Genomic DNA, 20786 nt, shown 5'->3' on the forward strand with positions numbered 1-20786 from the left:
CTTGACCCACAAGCTTCTCCATCTTATTTTATCCCCCGGTCCTGTTGAGGAGGAGGAGTGAGAAAGCAGCTGAGTGGGCATCTAGCAGCTGGCCAGGGTAAACCCATCACAGGATTCAACAGCAAAAACAGCTTGCAGGAAAAGGAGTCCCTGCCCCCCTTGTGTGGGTTGTCTCATCCTCTTGTTCAATGTAAGGGTAAGATTATCACTATGCTTGCCCCCGCAATCGTCACCACCTGCTGAGACTACTGCTAGTTTTTTGCCACCAGTGACCAATACCCAATATTCAGGCTTCGTTTATATCTTTGATTATCTTAGGAGTTAGCTTCTAATGGTCATTCCTTGTTTTCAGCATCTCTAGATTCCCCTGCTTGAGCCCAGTTTATGCTGAAATAATCAAAGCCCTCTAATGCTTGGACACTGCCTAATAATTCAGCTGATTTAGATTTGCATATTAATTATTTATCAGTCACCCAGAAGGAAAGGAGAAGCCAATTATTTCACTGAGTCTTCCCTTGACAGATGGAATGACTTCTCTTCCTTTACTGCCTACATAAAAATACTACTCTTGGGCTATATTTATTAAAATTCTGTTTTATTATAAGTCATTGCTGGGTTTCAACATGATTTGTGAACCAAGTAATTTTAGAAGTAGAGAATCCAACAGACCAGGATAGAAAGCAAACCTGTATCAGGTCAGGAGGTTCAGATTCTAGCTCCAACTCAGCTCTCCCCTCCAACAAATGATCATTGCTGAATTTTGTGAAGAAATAATTTAACTTATGGCTTCAGGAGTTTTGTGTTTAGGTTTCAGTTTTCTCTGGTTTTAATCTTGATCTTTCACAGTTAAAGTGATTTTTTTTTCAAGTTGTGCTATAGTTTGATAGTTTCTGATATTCTTTCTGGATAAAGTTTCATTTATTTCTATATTTGAAAGCAAAAAAAAAAGCTTTTACTTTTCTAACTGATGCTCTTTCCCATCATCCCCTCCATCTTTATTAAATTTTTTTGTACTTTGTAGAGAAATCAGCTAGCACTCACAGAAGTCAGTACTTCTGATAACTTCAGTGAGCGCTGGGGGAAGTCCTAAAGGCTCACACATTTCAGAGCTAATATTCTGGCTGGAACAGCTCCCAAAGCAGGCATGTTTTAACAAGTACACCTGTGATTAAGCTGAATAGGGAAATCAGAAGTACACAGAACTGGAAGGCCCCTGACAGGTTTCTAACTTCAGAAAGGTAAACAAACACAGATGGGTGCAAAATCCTGCTAGAATTTCTGGAGGCCCAGCTCTATTTAAGATCCATATTAAGGAAGGAATCTAGCCCTGCTGAAATCAGTGATCAGTTGCCTTTGACTCCAGCCGCAGGGCACAGTCATGCGCAGCTGCAAGGGTTTGAGATGGCATGAGGACTCCAGCAGCACACAGGGCCCATTGAGGTGGTGTATTGGGTGTCTATGTCCAGGTGTTGGCAGCAGGGGTGGCCTCTGTGAGAAGAGGCCAGGGTGGCTGGGTGGGTGTCTGCCAGCCAGCCAAGGTCAACCCACCACATGTGGACAGAGCACAGTTGAGCCTCTTTTAAGAGGGACTGGCCATTGTCCCCTTAACCCAGTCCACCTGTCCCCCAGGACTTTTGGCAGTTCCTTTCCTTTTCTGCTGTCTTTCCTAGCACAGACCTCAAAGTCTCACAACCATATCAAGGGCTGCAACACGTGGCTTGAGCTTTCCATCACAGGGATATCCCAACCCACTACAGAAACAGATTATATGTCCCCACAGGCCCTACTTGCCAAAGCATTCATGATATCATTGTTGTGAGAAAGGTAGAAGGAAAAAGATTTTCTCCTCAAAAGATGCCTTCTCCTTCACCCTGGAATGTGTAATATCTAACGCAGCAGACAGTTCAGTCTGGCCCTTTTCAGAGACCTTCAGTTTTACTGAATCAGCGAAAAGCTAATCCAACAAACATTTCTTCCAACATCTCTTCCAGTCTGAGCTCTTATTTCTTCCCTGTGGTACAGCCTATGTGAGACTGTTTCCTCCTGCTCTTCTCCACAGTGCAGCATAGGCAACCAAGAGAGCGTACAGGTATCCCCAGTGCCACACTGCAGTCAGGACACTGTGACCTCTAGAGGAAGTCTACAGGCTCAAGAGGAGGCTGGACAAGTTCATGGACTATAACTATACCAAGTTATTAAACACAAAGACACCACCTCTGGCTGAGGAAGTCCCCAAGCTTAAACAGTGGAGAATGGGAGAACACTTGCAGGAAGTGTTACTACTTGCTCACCATACTCGTCCCACTGCCAGAGATAGGAGCCTGAGCAGGGCAGTGTTGTAAAGCTGTTCTTCAGTTCATATATATGACCACTGTTGAACAAAATCTGTTCCAAATCTTGTTGAATCTAGATAAAAGTCATAAGAAATCTATCTTCTCCAAACCAAGCCATTTGTAACAGCCTTCCTCTCTTCTAGCTATCAGTTAAGTGACTATTATGTCAATTTTCAATTGCCACAATAATGTAACTTGCTTTGAAGGGAGAATTAATAAAAAAAGTCCAGTTGTCTCTCCTGGCAACTAATTTTTCCAAAGAAAATATGTCTTTCTAACACAGTGTTTTTGTGTAGATCAAATGCCAGCATTCTTCAAGGTTTTGAAGAACATTTGGGAAAAATATCACAGCAGAGGAGTCACCTCTGCTAGTTACATGCCAGCTTTCTTTCTGTTTTCCAGGTCAGGATTGAATGATCCAGGAGGAATTGCTTCAGACAGCATATAATTTACCTCTTTGACTGCATAATGAAAATGTGACATCTAGGAATGATGGGTAGAAACTATTGTTAGTCTACTTGAATAGTTGATTCTAATTGTCTTTCCTCTATATCATTGTCCTATGGCATGGATCAAGATTAAAAAAGTTAGAATTTTTCTCATGTGACAAATGTAATTTTGTCAAAATGGTATCTTTTTGCTTTTTAACTACTAATAGAACATGCACAGTCATAACAAAACATTACAGAAAAAAAAAGAATGAAAATGTTTTTACCAATTTACCATTTCTCTTTTACTATTTCCTAGCTTTTCATGACATTTAGTAATTCATTCCACAGTCAGATTGCCCAATGTGAAGATGTAGTGTCTTTATTAATTGCAGAAGAATTCCACATACTCTGAATGTTTTCAGGCTTCTGGAATCGTTGAGATCACTATAGACATGTTCAGACCTAACAGTATGTTAGCACAGTGCTTCTAATGACTTTACATATGTTTTATTTTCTTTTTTGTACAAACTTTGTAACTACTCCAGAGATGCCTGGAAAAGGAAGGATGCTAAGAAAACTACCTTACCTCTGTTAAGATGCTGTCTGCACTAGCACATTGAATCATATTAGGTTACGAGCTTGAAAAGTTGCATTCATTGGCATGACACAAATAAAATTTTGTGATCGGTTTGGACAAGAACCTATTTTGCTTAGTAAGTCTGTCAGGTGTCCATGGCTAAAACAAACACATGAGTTAGTGTTACTCGACATAATTCTCACAGTCATAATATAACATTAGAGGGAAGATAAACCTTAATCCACCCATTATTTGTGACACCACATCTGAACAAAGTGATATATTTTGAAAAAACTTTTCAAGATCGTTTATTTAGTGACTTATACTTCATTAGTTCTGTACATTTCTGGACGGTTTTCTGAAGAGAAAAGACAAGACACAGTTCAGCCTTCTGAAGATATAGCATCAACATCACATACTTACTAAAGAGCCTTTAAAGAGACCAGTAGTTTCAAGATACAGTTTCCTATCAAATAAATTATTTATCCTTCCCATTTATCTCTGTTGTGATACCCTTACTTTGCCAATAACAGTTTATCAGAAGGCAGTTTGTAATGGTCTTTCTAATAGCCAGATAGAGTAATAACCTCTACAGCTAACAGACAGTTATTAATACATGACAGTAGTCAACAAGTAGAATTATTATTGTGGCCAAGGATCCTTTTTATATGTAATTTAATTATCCTTTTTTTGATATGGTATCTTTTTAGTTTACACGTGTTATGAAGTAGAAAGGTTATAAAAATCATAAATATCAGATCAGGAAAAGCCACAGCAGCATTGTGTCAATCCATGGCTATTCTGTCTGAGGAACTGACAGAGCTGAACCTTTAGGATCATCAAATCTGCTGTTTGTCGTGAGTTGCATGATCATATGGATTCCATAGGCCAGGATCCACAGTAAAACTATGGATGTCACCAACCCCATCCATATTCCAGGAGTGAAGAAACCTGTACAGTCACTTGCATAGGAAAACTGGTTGTTCTCAATGTTGAAGCCTTGAATCTGAAAATGAAGAAAGGTAGATAGAGCAATTAAGTGTAGAGCGTAGGCCCTACTTTCAGGATATATATGGCAATTACAAAAAACGCTCATGTTAAATTATCACTCACACTCTCCCCATTAAAAAAGAGTGAGAACAAAATCCTCTGCATCACAATTTTCCAGGTCCCTTTTTCACCCAGGAAATTAAAGATGCAGGGTTCATTTGTTTAGCATGAAGTAGGTTTCCCACTTCAGATATTTGTGTTACTTTTAGAAGCCAAGTCCGAAAGGGCACATGTGATAAGTATTCTCAGCAACCACTTTAGAACCAGGAAACTCAAAGCACTAAGTTAGGGATGAGAGTCAAGGCCTCCCTAGATCATGAGATTTGTTGAACTATCCTAAGATTTTTAGCTAATAACTCCTTGACAAACAAAACTCCAAAAACCTAATTTAAAAGGCATCTAGTGAAGGTGATCTTTTTGGCTTTTAGTGAAAATTCAGGGAGAACATTGTTGTGAAAACTTTCTTCACCCCTCCTTAGGCATCAGAGACTCAAAACAGGAGAGAAGGCTTGCTTTATGAGGTGTGGGGTCTGTGTTGTCTAGCAGCATACGAAATGCATTTAAGCTTTTCTAGCAGTTAGAAAAATCTGTGATATCTCTCCTTTGACTTGATTCTCAAGGTCAGCCACTGACTGAGCTCCTACCATATTATTTTCCTCAGAAAAATCAACTACTTTGGGGATCTATTCTCTGCCTAGCCACCAATTTTGCAAAAAGTATCAACAAACTTAATGCCTTTGACACCACTGTCCTTCTAAAAATTTTGTTAAAATCTGTCAAAGGATTAGAAAACTGTGAAGACAATCCCCCCCCCCCCTCTACACACATGCACATAATAGCATAAGCCCTGATTCCTTCAGAATGAAGGGAATCCAGCTGGTGGAAGAAAATGAAAGAAGGAAAGAATTAATCTGGTCTGTGTTTTTGAGTCTTTCTTAAATAATGTTATAAAGAAAAATGAAGACTGGGATTTTTAAGTATTTTTAGATTCCTTGAAATGGTTGTGTAAGGAAAGCACCAAACATCATAAATCCACCAGTAAAGAAACAAGACCTTAACACTGACTATTTTCTATAAAATACTACAGAATAAAATAAAAAAGGATTATTTTATTTAAACCACTTCCCTCACCAGGCAATAAGCAAGGAAGAAGAAGATCATGGATTTCTACTTTTTTGTGTTCCCACTCCATGATCAGTCTATGCTTTGCGATGATAAAACCAGAAAGCTTTGTGGTAAGAAAAGCATTCGTACTTCCTAGGAAAATTGTTGGTAAAACATTGAAGAAATTATTTTGTGGCTTGCATACCATGCTACACCAGTAAGCACTCTGGGTTTGAGTTCATTCATGGCTCAGGCTCCTAAAGTTAATGTGCACATACATAATATGTGTGTTAACACCAATGTCTATACCTTCAAGAATGCTATTTAATAAAACCACTATCATATGCAGAACTAAGGGCTATTTAGGTACTGTGGAGATTAAGAAAATTTTAGCAATTCAAGCTTTTCTGGGCCTCTTAGAAGAATCTTTCTGAGTCAGATCATGGTAGCTAACTTTCAAAGACTGCCTGCTTTTGCTATAGGCAGTCAGACTTGTGATTAAAGCAGGATTAGCGAAAATAAGCTTTTGGGTTGGATAAGTGTTTGCACAGTTTTGGAGAATACAGGTGGTTAGCAAAGCCTTTGCTTGTTAAGCTGCTGCTTTGACAACAGATGAGAATGTGAATAGGAGTCATGAAATGTATTCTGAATTACTTATTTACAATAAAAACAGAAAGCAGGTGATGATTTATGTCATTTATGTTCAAAAAAAATAGGTAGAAATTCTGGAAAACAATACACGCTTGTTAGCGTATTTACAAGAACTCTCTGTGGCACTTAACAGGTGTATTTGGTTTAGAAAGGCTTTACCACTTCTGATTTAGAGCCAGAAATACTGAATTTTATAATGTCAATCCTATTGGGGGTTTTTTGAAGCAGGATTATGCTTATTGAACCTTTGAGGTGAAAGCTTTACTTGTACATTCTTAAAATGCTATGCCTACTTTTAGTCAGGAGATGAAGTATATGCAACGTTCTTTTATTGTTTTTCTGAAGCTTTATAATTTCTGTGGGGGTGTTAGATCCCAGGTGGGAGATAAAAATGTGATTCCTAGCAGCATTTCTACCTATAGAAAAGTTAAAAATACTTACATGTGGTTGTCTGATTTTTATGAATGTAAAAGCCTTTTGGATACAGGTTTCTGCACTGCAGAAGTTTTAATTTTAGTGTTTGAACCAGTGTCATTTCTCTTGGTTATACTAGTCTGCATTTACTGTTAATTTTTAAAATAGTTTTTGGGACGGAGTTTTCTCATCATTTGACCTTTGACAAAACCTTCAAGTAAAATCTGTTGTTTTCATGGCCCTTAACTGTACACTGAACATTTCATTTTTGAAATTAGAAATATTTTAGCCAAAAATAATCCTTTTTTTTAATTATTTTAAAGTTTTGGCAGTTTTTCTTAGGAATAAAGGTGCTTTTAAACTCCTAGACACATACTAAAGAAAAGCACTGCTTTTGATGGCAGCTTCCTCTTTAACTTCATAAACAATACCAAGATCCTCAAAAGGATAAAAGGTATCGTGGTAGAACAACCATTCTTGTAACAACAACAATAAAACCAACAAAACACCCCAACAAAACCAGAGTAGTTTTGGTACTGTGTACAGGTATGAGTGGTGACATTCTCGGCTATGGGCACACCTAAACAGCATCCCACAGAGGTTCTTTACATAATAGTGACTGAGCTAGCTCCAGAATCAAACTAAAAGGTTGTATCAGTTCAGCCTTCCCTTGGGACAAACTGTGCAAGTCTTCACTGTGCAGGTGCCATGTCGCTCTAGTACAGCAATCCTGTTTTCAGGAACCCAACACTGGAAAGTGCAATCGTACCAGCTAGGCTGGCATTGGACCTGGTTTCTAATTCGTTGCATATCATTAACATGAAAATCATGTTCCTCAGTTTCAGCAACAAGATTTTGTGCTGTCTGCAACTACTGAGCACATCACACGTGCTTTTTACACCATGCAAGAGAGCTTGGGGTTTCGAAATCCCATTCTAGGACTAACACTGATATTGAGATCAATCAGATTTCACTACTTATCAGTGGAATATATCTGGCAAGGTATGATCTAGTTCAGTTAGAACTTAGAAACGAGCCCAGAACAGTGACTTTCTATTTTCTCACACAACAGAATTGATCAGAACAGGACTTTCCAAGTCATGTTACATGCTCAGGACTTGATCAGAGAAAAAGGCCTTTCCCAAGAGGAACTTGAATTTCTGTTGTCTGAACAGTGGAGGCAACTCCAAACCACTAAAGCAAGTGGGAAGCCTACTACTTCTACTCTTGATCAAGACTCCAGTGAAAGGATGCCTACAAAGGATGGAGCAATATCTCTCTCTAAGCTTTGAGAAGGCATCAGTAGCAATGTATATAGAAACGCAAGGAAAAGATATGTTGTAAGTGGATGCTTTGTGCTTTCATAGCCCATGTAATTTCATAGCCTAGTTGCGGGAGCTGTGTGAGGACACTGACACGATCAATGTGATCTAACAAGTGAACCTTTATTTCTGTGTTTCCAGTGCAGTTTATAACCCTTTACCACACCCAGTAAATACTGATTGGCTTCATTGCGAGTCATGTTCAAGTCATGTTCACAAATGTTCACACCCATCTTCTTCAAGAAATTAAAACTGCGTCATTAATGGTGGGTGTCTCTTCTCCTGCAACTGTAAGATGTTCATGCTCTCTGCACTGGAAGTTGTTTATGCTTTCAGCAGTTCTGGTATGTCCCAGCTTGGATTCTCTGGAAAGGCTGGATTGTTCACATGTCCCTTATTTCATAAATGTCCTCCCACACCTAGTGATGCCAATTTCTAACTTCAGAGTTCACTAGGCAAAGTACAGTTGCGTGGACTCAGGTATTTTCATGCCTTTCCACAAAAAAAATACCATCAGCAGGAACTTCCACAACATTGGTGTGTATTGCTACGTTGCTTCTCAAAAAAATGTGGGACTTAATTCTGGAATTTGTGGAAAATAAATCTTAGCACCAATGCTGTTCCTTTGAGATTTCCATTGTTTAAGCAGAAATGTCAAATCCGGACTCAGATTATTGAGATTTGGTTTGTTATCGAAATCATAAATACAATTATATCAGCACTTGTATCCAGTTATTACGGGGTTAGCTATCTTCGACAAATAGAGTCCAGTTTGAAGTTATTCCTACCATTTCCATGATCTCTTTAATCAAAGAGATCTCTTAATGCACTATTAAGAGATAATATTGATGTGCTTCTCCTAAGTCAAGATGAATGCTCAAAATAATAAAGATGCAATCACCTACACCTCGCATATGTAGTTTGTACTACTGAACTAAATACATAGAAAATCCATGCCTCTTTAAAAAAAAAAGCCAGCTGCTTTCCTTCTGGGTCATGCAAGACCCAGTATTGCTCCTGGTTGAAGTTCATGGCAAAACTTCCATTAAAACTAATTGCACAGGGCTTTGTTTCTATTTGTAGGAGTACAGACAGTCTATGTCACTGAAACCAGCAACCACTCTAAGCTGTACTTTACTGAGTAAACAAAACACAAAGAAATCAAACAAAAACAAAGTAAGCGGCATAAAGCCACCCACCTAACAGGCCCATGTTTCCAACAGCAGCCCAATTCATTAAACAGGCATGGGGACTTAGTCATTCTTTGACTGATTAAGCGCATTGGTTTTATTGGTTTTTCTTTTCTGTGGACAACTTCATAGGTTTTTTGTTTTTCAAAGCTGTGCTTTATGTTCTTATTGTTCAGCAACTGCCGTCTTTTTTACCCCTTTATTGAATAGCTCACCTAGGGGGAACAGCTTTTCTTTTACATTTTCCTTCAGGCTGAAATGAAAGTAAGGGCATTATGAATGTGTTCAGCACCTACAATAGCAAGTAATAGTTCTTGGAACTATCTCTGAAATGGCAATGTGTACTCACCTGAAACCTGGAAATGAAAACATCCCAGTTTTTTGCCTCATTGTTGGATGGAATCAGCCTTGCAGGATAGAGATTGCTTGTTCCCACCAGCTGACAGTGAAATGAATACTCTGCAGGAGCAGAGATGACAGAAACATTAAATTTAGCAAACTTTCCTCCATCTTGTATAATCTCAACTGAATCTAAAGTGGACCAATTTCTAGCCGAGCCTCCATAGAACTTGTTGGTCATTAAAAACCTAGGAAGACAAAAGAGGGGAAAACCAGTCAAAATGATAGAAGGAAAAAGTTCATATTAATTTGATAAAGTACTGGTGGCAGATAAAGGTTTGCTACTGCCAGCTGCAAACATCACAGTTGGTATCTTAGCTCGGCTTCCCATGTCATTAGGATTGTTCATAAGTGAAGAGACTGTGAATATGTTTTTACTACTTCTTATAGTTTCATCTCACAAGCACAGCTTTCCATAGCTGTGGCAGGCAAGGAGCAAATGCAATTTCATTCTTCAAGGGCCTCTGCCAATGCAGTATTTCATCAGTTACCAACAGTTTATAATCAGTGGAGCGGAACCTGAGAAACTGTCAGTAGGCCCTGCAGAGGCTCTCAATAAACATTTTATGGGATTTTTTGAAAATTGCTTTTATGATAGGTACAGGCATGATAACCATTCTGATTTATTGTTGCAATTCTTCCTTGGCTCTGATACCTAAATGGCTATTTCCTTTGCAAATACCTGAATTTGCAGTAGAAGAGAGTTTTCTCTTACTGGAGGGTGGGGAGGGGTCATCAGCCCTAGTTTCCCAGTTTATAGTGGGTTAGGCACAAACATATATTTTCTCATTATGAAAAGGTCTTTGTATGTGTGGTATTGCAGCAGTTTCCAGTAGTTTATAGTCATGGAATTTGTATGTATGTTACTACCACTGCAGACTGAACACTGCACCAATGTTCTGGGACAGAAATAATTGAGAACATCCAGAAGTACATCTTGATCCTTTACAGAGGACTATGTGCTTTTTGTCACTTTTTACCCAGTTCCTTTTAGGTATTGAATTTAACTCACAAGGAAATTATAAACTTTTCTCCTTATTGTATGTTGCTTAATACCTTAACCTTACTTGATCTGTGTATGTATTGCTCTATATGGTTTGCTGAAGATTTTTTTGCTTATTGATAACCACAAAGAATTTAGAACAGGAATCTATTTAGCAATAAGTGAAATACAATGAAATATAAAATTAAGTATTCTAATGTCTGCCACAGTGGGTAACACCATGTATGGATTTTCATGCAATTATGACAGTTTTGAAAAATAGTCATCTATAAATGTGGCACAATATAGAATATTTTATGTTCTAGAGGGCATATGTATATATAGAAAGAGTATTTTCTATTGTACAATATTGCTTGTTTGTTCAAACCAGTTGCTTTCAGTAGCATGTCATTCACACAACAAAGGGTCTAAACACAACACAAACAATGCTCTGTAAGAGTAACACACAAAGTTGACAGGTTAGGGTACTCCAGTAATTGAGACTTTTTTTTTTTTTTAATAATCTGTAGATTTTGATTCATGTAACTTCATAATCCTCAAGAGTTTCAAAATGCTCAGAAGGAATCCTAGAACTCAAAGTGTCATTCAGGTGAGAAAAGGATGTTTTGTCTTATGGCATTTCTTACATTTTAGGTCTAAACAGCACTTTCCACACAACATTCAGCTGCAAGCATCAGTGAGAAAGAAAAAAACATTTTAATTTCATCTAGTACATATTCACAAATATTTATGGAAGATATTGTATTGTTATAGTGATAAAGTTACAAAATTAGAACACGTATTGGCCTATATATTAATTATTAGAAGAAAGGAATCTTTTCTTGATATACAGCACAACCTGAACAGAGTTTCCATGGAGTCTTAGCAGCAATGCTATAGGCACTAGCTGAAGGCCAGTTATAAGTGCAGAGAAGTTTACTTAAAATGTTTACGCCACCAACAGATGCTGGGTGTGCTCTGTGCTTTTGCTGAGAAGATAAGAAAAGTGGTAAACAAGGAAATTCATTGGAGACTTACCATATGAACAAACAAGTTTTATAAGGCTATGTATGTGAGTACAGTCTAAAGCGACCTCCAAGAGACCGCTGCCTCTTCATGTTGCACCAAAACCTAAAATTTTATGTTGCTTGCAGATGTATGAGAATTAAGATTCTAATTAGTGAACTAGTTGAGCATGGTTAACTTTATAATACAGGCTTTTATCCTTAGCATTTTTCCAAGCTGATAGTGAATAATCTCCAACAAGCATGTGCTTCACTGATAACTGATAAAATATATATCTATATATTATATATTATATATATATAGATATTATATATATATATATTATATATACTATAGTATATATACTATAATCCATGAAATTACAGAAAAGACATTCAAACAACAAAAATCAACAGAACTAATTTAGTTTAGTATTTTCTCAAATGAGCATACAGCAAATAGAATGAGCACGATATAGCAAATGAATGACAAGGGGAGGAGACATAACAAAGATTTTCTCTGCAGAACTGGAAGTACCTTGGCTTTTATGGGAAACGCTGTGTTTGTATTAGAGCCAACACAGGAAGAAAACTTTCACACAGATACTGTGTACTTTATGTATTGTGGCATAAATGCTTCCTGGTCACAGGCCAGACTCCCTTTGTGCCAGATAACAGTATGAACTGTAGATGCCACCACCTGTTACCTATCACTGTCTCCTGTGGCCATTCATTACAAGGAGAGATATTTCTGAAAAGGAAGCTAGTTGGAATTATTACTGTTTCAAAGACTCAGAGAGAAACACAACTGTTAGGTAAAACACTTCTTGGTTCTTGGGTCAATTCTATTCTACGTATGTTATGTGCAACAACAACAGTCAAGTACTTATCAGTGTAAGTGGGGAAAATACTAATGCTCTGCACTTCCATCCACTTTGATACCTTTTCCTGAAGAAGATGACAGACAGGTGCTTGAACAGCTGGATGTCGACAGGTGCTTGAACAGCTGGATGTCAGCAGCTGCTGAGAGACCTGAGGTGATGTTTCTTCCAGCAAAAACTACTGCCCAAGGCTCCTACCCCTGCTGCAGCAGGGGGTGAACTTTCTAAAACTAGCACAACCAGTGACACTCTACAACCGTTCCCTAACAGCGCACCTCTCAGTGGGAAGTGCAGGAGAATGAACAGGGCTGCTGCTTTTGCTAGAGAGAGGGAGAGAAGATGGCAGCTGTTTGCACAGGATGAAGCAGCTATTGCAGCTGCTAGTGGGAGGTGGGATATGACTAGCTGCTTAGGATGAGGCGGTAGACTAGTGGTGGTAGGGCAGGCTCTGGATCCAGCCCATGTTGCTGAAGTTAGAGCTTCTTTTATTGATTAATAAATTGAGCTATTTGAATGCGGTCCTCTCTGGTGTCACTTTCTGTCTTCAAGGGATGCTCTCCTACACCCAAGTAAATGGTCTTTACAGGGGAAATAAAAGCAGTCATGGCTCTAAGCTCTGTTCCTTCCCACCTCTTTGCCCTGCTTGTGTCCTGTTTATTGAGGCAGATTGTAATCTTACCAAGGAGTCATCTTGAACAAGAAATGTAATCAAAGTGAACCAGAAGGGGAAAACAGAGGTTGTAATGTAGCTCTGTGTGTTTTAGAAGCTCTTGACAATAGACATGCTGAGATAAACAGGGTGAATAAAGTGTTCCTGAATCATGAAAAAATCAATGGATTGTTCTGGTTCTGTCGAGTATATCTTATTATTTGCGTTATATTCCATGCAATATTGTATTATGGTAGCTGATATAGGCCTAAAATGACACAATCGTCTCTTAAATCAAGAGATAATCCAACGGAAAACGGCACAAAGAACCAGGTGTGTGTTTAGCAGAAAGTTTCTTTGTAAAAGGCTTCTGAGGTGGTGTGAATTGATGCCAGCCAGGAGTCAAGCACCTATGTAGCTGCTTGCTTATGCCCCATCCCCAACAGGACAAGGCAGGAGAATAGAAAGAGCAAACATGAGGAAGCTTGTGGATCAGAATAGACAGCTTAAGTGAAGGAAAGAGATAAAGCAATACAGAAGCAGTCACTCTCTACCTCTCACAAGCAGGCCAATGCACAGTGAACGCCCAAACAATGACTACTCTGGAAGCCACCCACCATCTTCTTCCTTTATTCCATTTTTTTATTGCTAAGCACCTGTGTCACACATAAAAAACAATCAGTTTAGGCATTTTTGTGCTAAATGTCCTGAGGCGCTATTAAAAACCTGGATCACACCTAGCCCAAGGTAATAAATCAAATTCTGCAAAACATAGCCAGCCTATGCTACTTTAATTCCTCACTGTGTGTGACAGTGGTCAGGACTTCACCTAATCTCAAGTCCTCACCTATTGTGGAACCTGAGTTTCTTAGCCCAGCTTCAAGGGCTGTTTATGCATTTTGGTATTTAGTTATAATGTATTCAAGTAGAAGCACAGGTCAAGAAAAACTTCGTGAGTACTTCTCCCTTTACTACAACAGGCTCAAAGGATATAAAAAAAAAAAATCCCAGAATAAGAGAGAAAACATGAACCATTCCCCTTTTGTACTGATGTTCTCCTTTAATTTACAGTCAGTCTGTCTGCAAAGTTGCTTCAAATTTCTTCAGATGAACCTCGGATTCAAGACCACACTAAAATTTTCTCCCAATAATTAATTAAAACTATAAGATTTTAACAAACAGACGACTAAACATAAATCTGAATAATCCTCATTAAGTCCATATGCATGCACTAACATCACATTTGATCTTCTTATGCCTGCTGCAGCAATCAAAATCTAAGATAAATGTTTCAACTGCCAAAGTGTTTTGTTTCTATAGTAGCATCCTAAGATTTTAAATTTTCTATTGTACAGTTGAGCAAAACCTGGTGACTATTTTGAACAAAACAACCCCTCTAAGATCTAGCAATTAATTTGGTAGCTAGTTTTACAGCACAGTGTCATGTCCCACAGGATTTTCAACTGCTTTGTGATTCATATTATTTTCTTGGAACTGTAAATTTACTAGAAAGCATGGTATTATGCTGAGGACAGTCACATTCAGGACAAATGTAGAAAGCAGCCAGATTAATTCATACAGAAAGAGATTACAGGAGAGCAGCTGAGACCTGCACTAGTATGAGCAAAGACACAGAATGAGAATCCAGGGCACTGCTTTGGTGGGTCTGTCTGTATGAGAGTGTGACAGAAGCAGCAGGCAGTAAACAATGAAGCACCAGGGCAGGACCAAAGTGGTATTTTGTGATTTGGAGTAAAAGTAAAGACACAGTTTGGGCAGAGTCTTGGTTTGAGAACAGTATTTTTGGAATGGGATCCAAGGAAAACGTTTCCTTAGTTCCCTGTGTTGTTCAGGAAAATGCATGCCGCTTTGATAATTTACGGTATTGAAACCAAGAAATGCTTGACTCCATCACCAAGGACAAGTCTCAAGGTTCCTACACACAGCTAACTACAGTAGTCAAGAAAGTAAAAATACTATACTAGCAGCAATCTTACCTGTACATTATATTCTTTCACAAAGCTCAAGACGTTTGGGGCAGGGGGCATGCTGATGTTAAATAACAAAGGACATTTGGTTTTCTGCCACCTGTCATCGTCTCTGATTATGACTGCAAGTGTCTCTGTGCACTCCAAATACACCAACCACATCACTGACTCTCTTCAACACAAGTCCTTCTGGGGGTCCTTTTACCTGAATGTAGAATATCCTTCTATCTCAGTGTAAAATGCTATTTATTTATTAGTGCTTATCGTCTTGATGCCATATGCCTCTTTTACTCTCCTACCAAAACCTTGTTCAAGCTCTGATTGTCTCCTACATAATTACTTTAAACTTCCTCTCTTTGTTTTCCTTGGATTTCAATTTCACTTATTCAAGATGTCAAAAGCATTTTAGATGGCTAAAGTAATTTGTCCTGCTGCTGCTCAAGCAAACATCCAGTTCATCCTCGGATATATGCAAATTCAATTCAGTGCAAGTTCCCTGGCCCAAGTCCTTTCCAAATACATTTAAGAAGTTAACGGAGGTACCTAAATGAAAAGACCATGCTATCTTTGCCAGAGCTTAAGAAAATAGTTTTAACTGCTGTTCCTGTTCCTGAGGAAAGAACTGAGGTTTGAGGACCAGCAGCTGTATGGCAGTCCTCAAACAGTAGCAGATGCTTTCTCCATGCCTAGAGTCCAGCAGTCAGAGCAACAGCTGCAAGTTCTCCCTTTGACTTTTCATCCCAAGTCTTCCCATTCCCTAACTTTTCTCCCGTCTTCTCACGGCAGGAGAAATGTGGTCTTCTCAACATCCATGGAGCAGAAAAATTATGAGGTTTTGCATCCCTCATTAGCCACAAGCTAGCTCTGACAGACTACACTGGTAATCCACATTAGGACTAAATAAACCCCAGCCATGCGAGTAGACTTCAGCCCCTGGAATTGTTTATAAATCACAGTTAGATCTCCCCAAGATAGGATTGTGGTTTGATCCTATTAGCAAAACAGGATATTGCATATACCAGTACCTAACAGTATGGTTGGTTGCCTACACTGCTTTTTCAGAACTTTACCTGAGCATATTAATATATTCACTATATAAAGACTGTATTATTGTTCTCCTGCATAGTAACTTCTCAGAACAAAAAGCAAATAGTCTTTTCAAAAACATTTTCACTTAACAACTCCTCTTTTTTTTTGCTTTTAATTTACAAACAGGCTTTATACATCACAAAGATCTATTTAAGAATAAATCATAAGTTACCTTATCTCTACGCTGCTGATTCCATTCACTGGCTTTGTGTATTTTAATGACAGTCTAAGAATAAGAAACAGATTTTTAATGTTAGAGTAGTCAGCTCTAATTAGATCATTGTGACATTTCAATCGGAGGGAATATTCTAAATCAATAGGTAATTACAAAAGTCATACAGCAAGGTTCAGTATACAGAAAAATATGACAAAATATTTCTAGAGGTTTTTTTACCCAAGAGCAGGTGCTTCAAAGTAAAGGAAAATAGAGATCATGTTTCATTAATGTACTTCCAGCTGAATTACTACTTTGTAACTGGCAATACTCCCCTTCAAGGGAACTTTACAATGAAATGATGATCTCATTAATGCCAGTGGAGATTTCTGTGATTGTAAGATCAGGCACAGGGAAACATGTTTGGACCAAATATACACAAAAAAGGAAGTGAGGAATGTAAGAGGAAAAAAATTGTGGTAATAAGAGGCTTCACCTGAACAATTTTTGTGGTTGTGACTCAATCTTTTTCTTCTAAGAATATCCAGTTTAGTATTTTTTTTTTTTTTGATGCTTTATAAGAAGAAAAGTAGGCTAGTATTAATTTGACATTGCACCATTTCTGATTAGCTTTCATAATAATGTGTACTATGATATGAAATTTCTTGTGCTACTCACGTTGTATTGATGTCTGAGCACTCAGAGGAAGAAATATCCACATTCTGAGTTATAAATGTCGCATTTGTCAAATCCATAAAAACTGAATTGTTGGCTTTGAGGCTGAAATTTCTAGCATAAAAAAGGATGCATGTATCAGTCCCAGTGGTCACATTCAGAGGAGGATATGATAAACTGTCTTCTTCCTCAGTAGCCATTAATTGTCGTCTTAATTCCCATATCACATCAGTTCTTCTAGAAATCTGGAATAACAGCACATTAACAATTCATTTCCTTTGCAAAAGATAATATCAACTGAACACAGACCTTCACCATTCTGTACCATGAGCACCCATGCTTCTTAAATCCTCAATCAACCTCAATATTTATTATTGTCTATTTAATTGGCAATATGGAGGCAAATGAGGTGGTGTTAACCTAGATTCCCGTGGTCAGGTGTCTGCATGTGAAAACAAGTACCAGTGACGTTAGGCAAATGAACATAAAACCATGTTAGTAATGCTGCCTAAAGATAGTAGTATACATTAGCACTAACAGGTAGAAGAATCTATAATGTTTTTACAGAAGAAAATAAACTGAAATAAATTAACTTTTTTTCTGCAATAAAATCACAAGAAAACTTCAACTTGCCAGTTTAGTGATGACCTTCCTTAGTAACAATAACAGGTTTTGCACTCTTCATTTTAACAGGCATGAATGCAAGCTACTTATCTACAGGAGTGTTATGTTCAGATTCTTCTGGAAAAAGAAGATCTATGCTCATTTGCCTGGTATGGTGAACTCCTATAAGAGACTTCACTGCATATATATATCTGCTTTTAGGAGGTTTCCAGAAATTCCTCTTAATATGTAATGCCTTTTTACAAATGTGCCCAGGGCATCCTTGATAAAACAGCTCCATTGATATAAATGGGAAAAACTAGTTGACCTTATCAGACAATATATTAATATTATCTTACTCTTTAGTTATTACTTTGTTCATATGTGGACTATTCCATTTATTTTTAAGACCCATGTCAGCTTTACAACTTTGTATTCTACAAGTGGCCTCTACCCTTGGATAACTTTGGGATACAAGAAATGAGAGGCATCACAGGGGTTACCAGAACTGTAATTATGTGGAGCTATTGCCTGAAACCACTTTTAATGGGTTTAAAGACAGGCAAGGACCATTTTCCAGTCTGAAACAGAGTCTATAATATTGCTTTATAACCTGCCTGTGGAGAGTAGCCCCAGAAGATTTTGTCACCTTAACTGCTGCTCTCTAAACGCTATGGGCCATCTGTTATTTACAATGCGTCTTTGCAGATACCTCATTCTATGAACAAAAGCAGAATGGGCTGAGGTAAAAACTTTTGACTAAATGCTCAAATGAAGATTGCAATCTTCCTCTCCCATACATGCATACTTTATGAATTTCTTTTTAATTCAAAGTAGTGCCTTTTCAAATACATCAGAACATGCATTATTTTAAATGAATACCATTTTCTTTAAAAGAAGAGTGTAAAACAAAAGAAAATATTCAACTTTTGATATAAAACTTTTAATCTTCCCTTAGGCTCTCCTGAAATGTAATCATTTTATTTCAAACTGAGAGGAAGAGCTGAAGTCTAAATTATATCCTGTCTAACAATTGACTTCACTATGTGGGCCCTGTGTATCATCTAAAGAGGGTTTTAAAAACCACCTGCTAATAGCTGAAAACAATGCTACATTGGAGACTGTGATTGGGCTAACTTGGGGGATTAGGTTTAAGTGTATTAAAATAAAAAGAAGTTATTAGAATATAATTGTGACACTACAGCTTTGTTTCTGTTGCTCTGCTGCCAGTACTTTGTCATGAGGCTCTCACATAAAGATTCCCTTTTGTCTCTGAAAAAGCATAGGAACTGAAGGAGTTTTGCTTGTGAAGAAGGGGTTTCAGGGAATCATAAATCCACTACTTTCCCGTGATTAAACATGTTTTACCATGCTGAAAAAGGGAGGCAACACAGCTTGCCAAAAACATTTCATGGGCGGGCTTTGTTTCGGTCATATTTGTGGCTGACAATACAGGCAATCATGGACTGTGCAGCCCAGCGAGTCCCTACTTGCACAGCTATGGGCAGGCAGGATGACTATGCTAGATAGGAGCCTGAAAGCACCAACTAGCTGCAGAAATGTCCCCCAAACACTTACTGGCCTGTATATTCATCCTTTCAGCCTGGAGATGCATTTCTCTAAGTTACCTGTGGGTGAGGTAATTTAGCACATTCGAAATCAGAAGTCATTACCTCACAGAGATTCAAGAAAATTTAGTCTTGAGGCTGGAAGGAAGATCTCTGAAACGCCTCAACCTGAGACCCACTGGAGACATGAAGATGTCAGTCACTTCTTCTGGCTGACCTGCAGTGGGAAGCTGAGAGCTCCCCAAGTACATCCCTGCCTCTCTGTTTCAGGCATATTTTCTTATTCTTTTGTTGCTGCACAAACATGAGCTTACTGAATTCTCCCCATGCCATATATTTCATGTTAAACTATAAATGACAAGATACATCCCTGAGAAATTGATTATATTTACATTGAATTCTTGTAAATCAAATTAGGCTAATTAGGAACAATCCATAGTGGCAGCATTAATCATAGAACGGTCTGGGTTGGAAGAGACCTCAAAGACCACCTAGTTCCAACCCCCCTGCCATGGGCAGGGACACCTTTCACTAGACCAGGTTGCTCAAAGCCCCATTCAACCTGGCCTTGAACATTGCCAGGGAGGGGCATCCACAGCTTCTCTGGGCAACCTGTTCCAGTGCCTCACCACCCTCAGGGTGAAGAACTTCTTCCTTACATCTAATCTAAATCTATCCTCATTCAGTTTAAAGCCATTAATCCTCGTCCTATCCCTACATGCCCTTGTAAAAAAGACCCTCTCCAGCTTTCTTGTAGACCTCCTCTATACATTGAAAGGCCACTTTAAGGTCTCCCCACAGCTTTCTCTTCTCCAGACTGAACAACCCAAACTCCCTCTGTCTGTCTTCGCAGGAGAGGTGCTCCAGCCCTTTGATCATCTTCATGGCCCTCCTCTTGACTTGCTCCAACAAGTCCATGTCTTTCTTACGTTAGGGGCCCCAGAGCTGGACACAGTACTACAGGTGGGGTCTCACCAGAACAGAGGTGGAAAATCACCTCCCTTGACCTGCTTGCCACACTTTTTTTGATGCAGTCCAGGATATGGTTGGCCTTCTGGGCTGCAAGCACGCATTGCTGGCTCATGTTGAGGTTCTCATCAACCAACATCCCCAAGTCCTTCTCCTCAGGGCTGCTCTCAATCCATTCTCCAACAAGCCTGTATTTGTGCTTGGGATTGCCCCAACCCATGTGCAGGACCTTGCACTTGGCCTTGTTTAACATTGTGTTGCCAGCCATTAAACTATATTTTATTCTGTTATTTAGTTCCCCCTTCACCTTTACCTAAGCTGAACCATGGGATATTTGAGTCACTGTCTTGTTCCTCTGGATTTAGCAATGGCATTTTTGATCTCAGATACACAGTGAACAACCACAAGACCTGATCAAATAAGATGTAGAAAACAAAGAGTGCCATTTACATTGTCCTAGACCAGAATTGAACACTGTAATTACTAACTGAACTGGCAATAGAAGTAGCCTGGACAACATTTTTCCCTTTGATCTGTTTTGTAAGCCTCCTAATACAGAATCATCTCTCTTGGAAAGGAGAAAGACAGCTGATCTGGCAATATTTTGATGCACCAACATACTGATCTTTCTCAAAGCAAACAGGCCTTACATCCAAAATTATTCATTTGTTTTGTTGTTGTTGCCGGGGTTTTGTTGGCTGTTTCAAAACAGAATGGCTAGAGATAAGAAAGAAGATCTGGGGCCATTTTATG

General features: G+C 38.6%; 1 protein-coding gene across 2 annotated transcripts in view; it reads right to left on the reverse strand.

The window, feature by feature from the left end:
- Positions 1-4137: 4137 nt before the first annotated feature.
- Positions 4138-20786, reverse strand: part of LOC104347414 (V-type proton ATPase subunit S1-like) — a 55447-nt gene continuing 38798 nt past the window's right edge. Inside the window, exons 7-11 of one of the 2 annotated variants that reach the window (XM_086473375.1) lie at positions 19783-19787; positions 16897-17138; positions 16237-16290; positions 9422-9659; positions 4138-4347 (exon numbers count right to left, since the gene is read on the reverse strand). In XM_086473375.1, the coding sequence (XP_086329501.1) occupies positions 4138-4347; positions 9422-9659; positions 16237-16290; positions 16897-17138; positions 19783-19787 (749 nt within the window). The remainder of the gene's footprint in view (positions 4348-9421; positions 9660-16236; positions 16291-16896; positions 17139-19782; positions 19788-20786) is intronic. The other variant, XM_086473377.1, reaches the window with a different exon arrangement.

This window comes from Leptosomus discolor, chromosome 1 (genome assembly GCF_034619465.1).
Source record: "Leptosomus discolor isolate bLepDis1 chromosome 1, bLepDis1.hap2, whole genome shotgun sequence".
In the NCBI taxonomy this organism is placed as follows: Eukaryota; Metazoa; Chordata; class Aves; order Leptosomiformes; family Leptosomidae; genus Leptosomus; species Leptosomus discolor.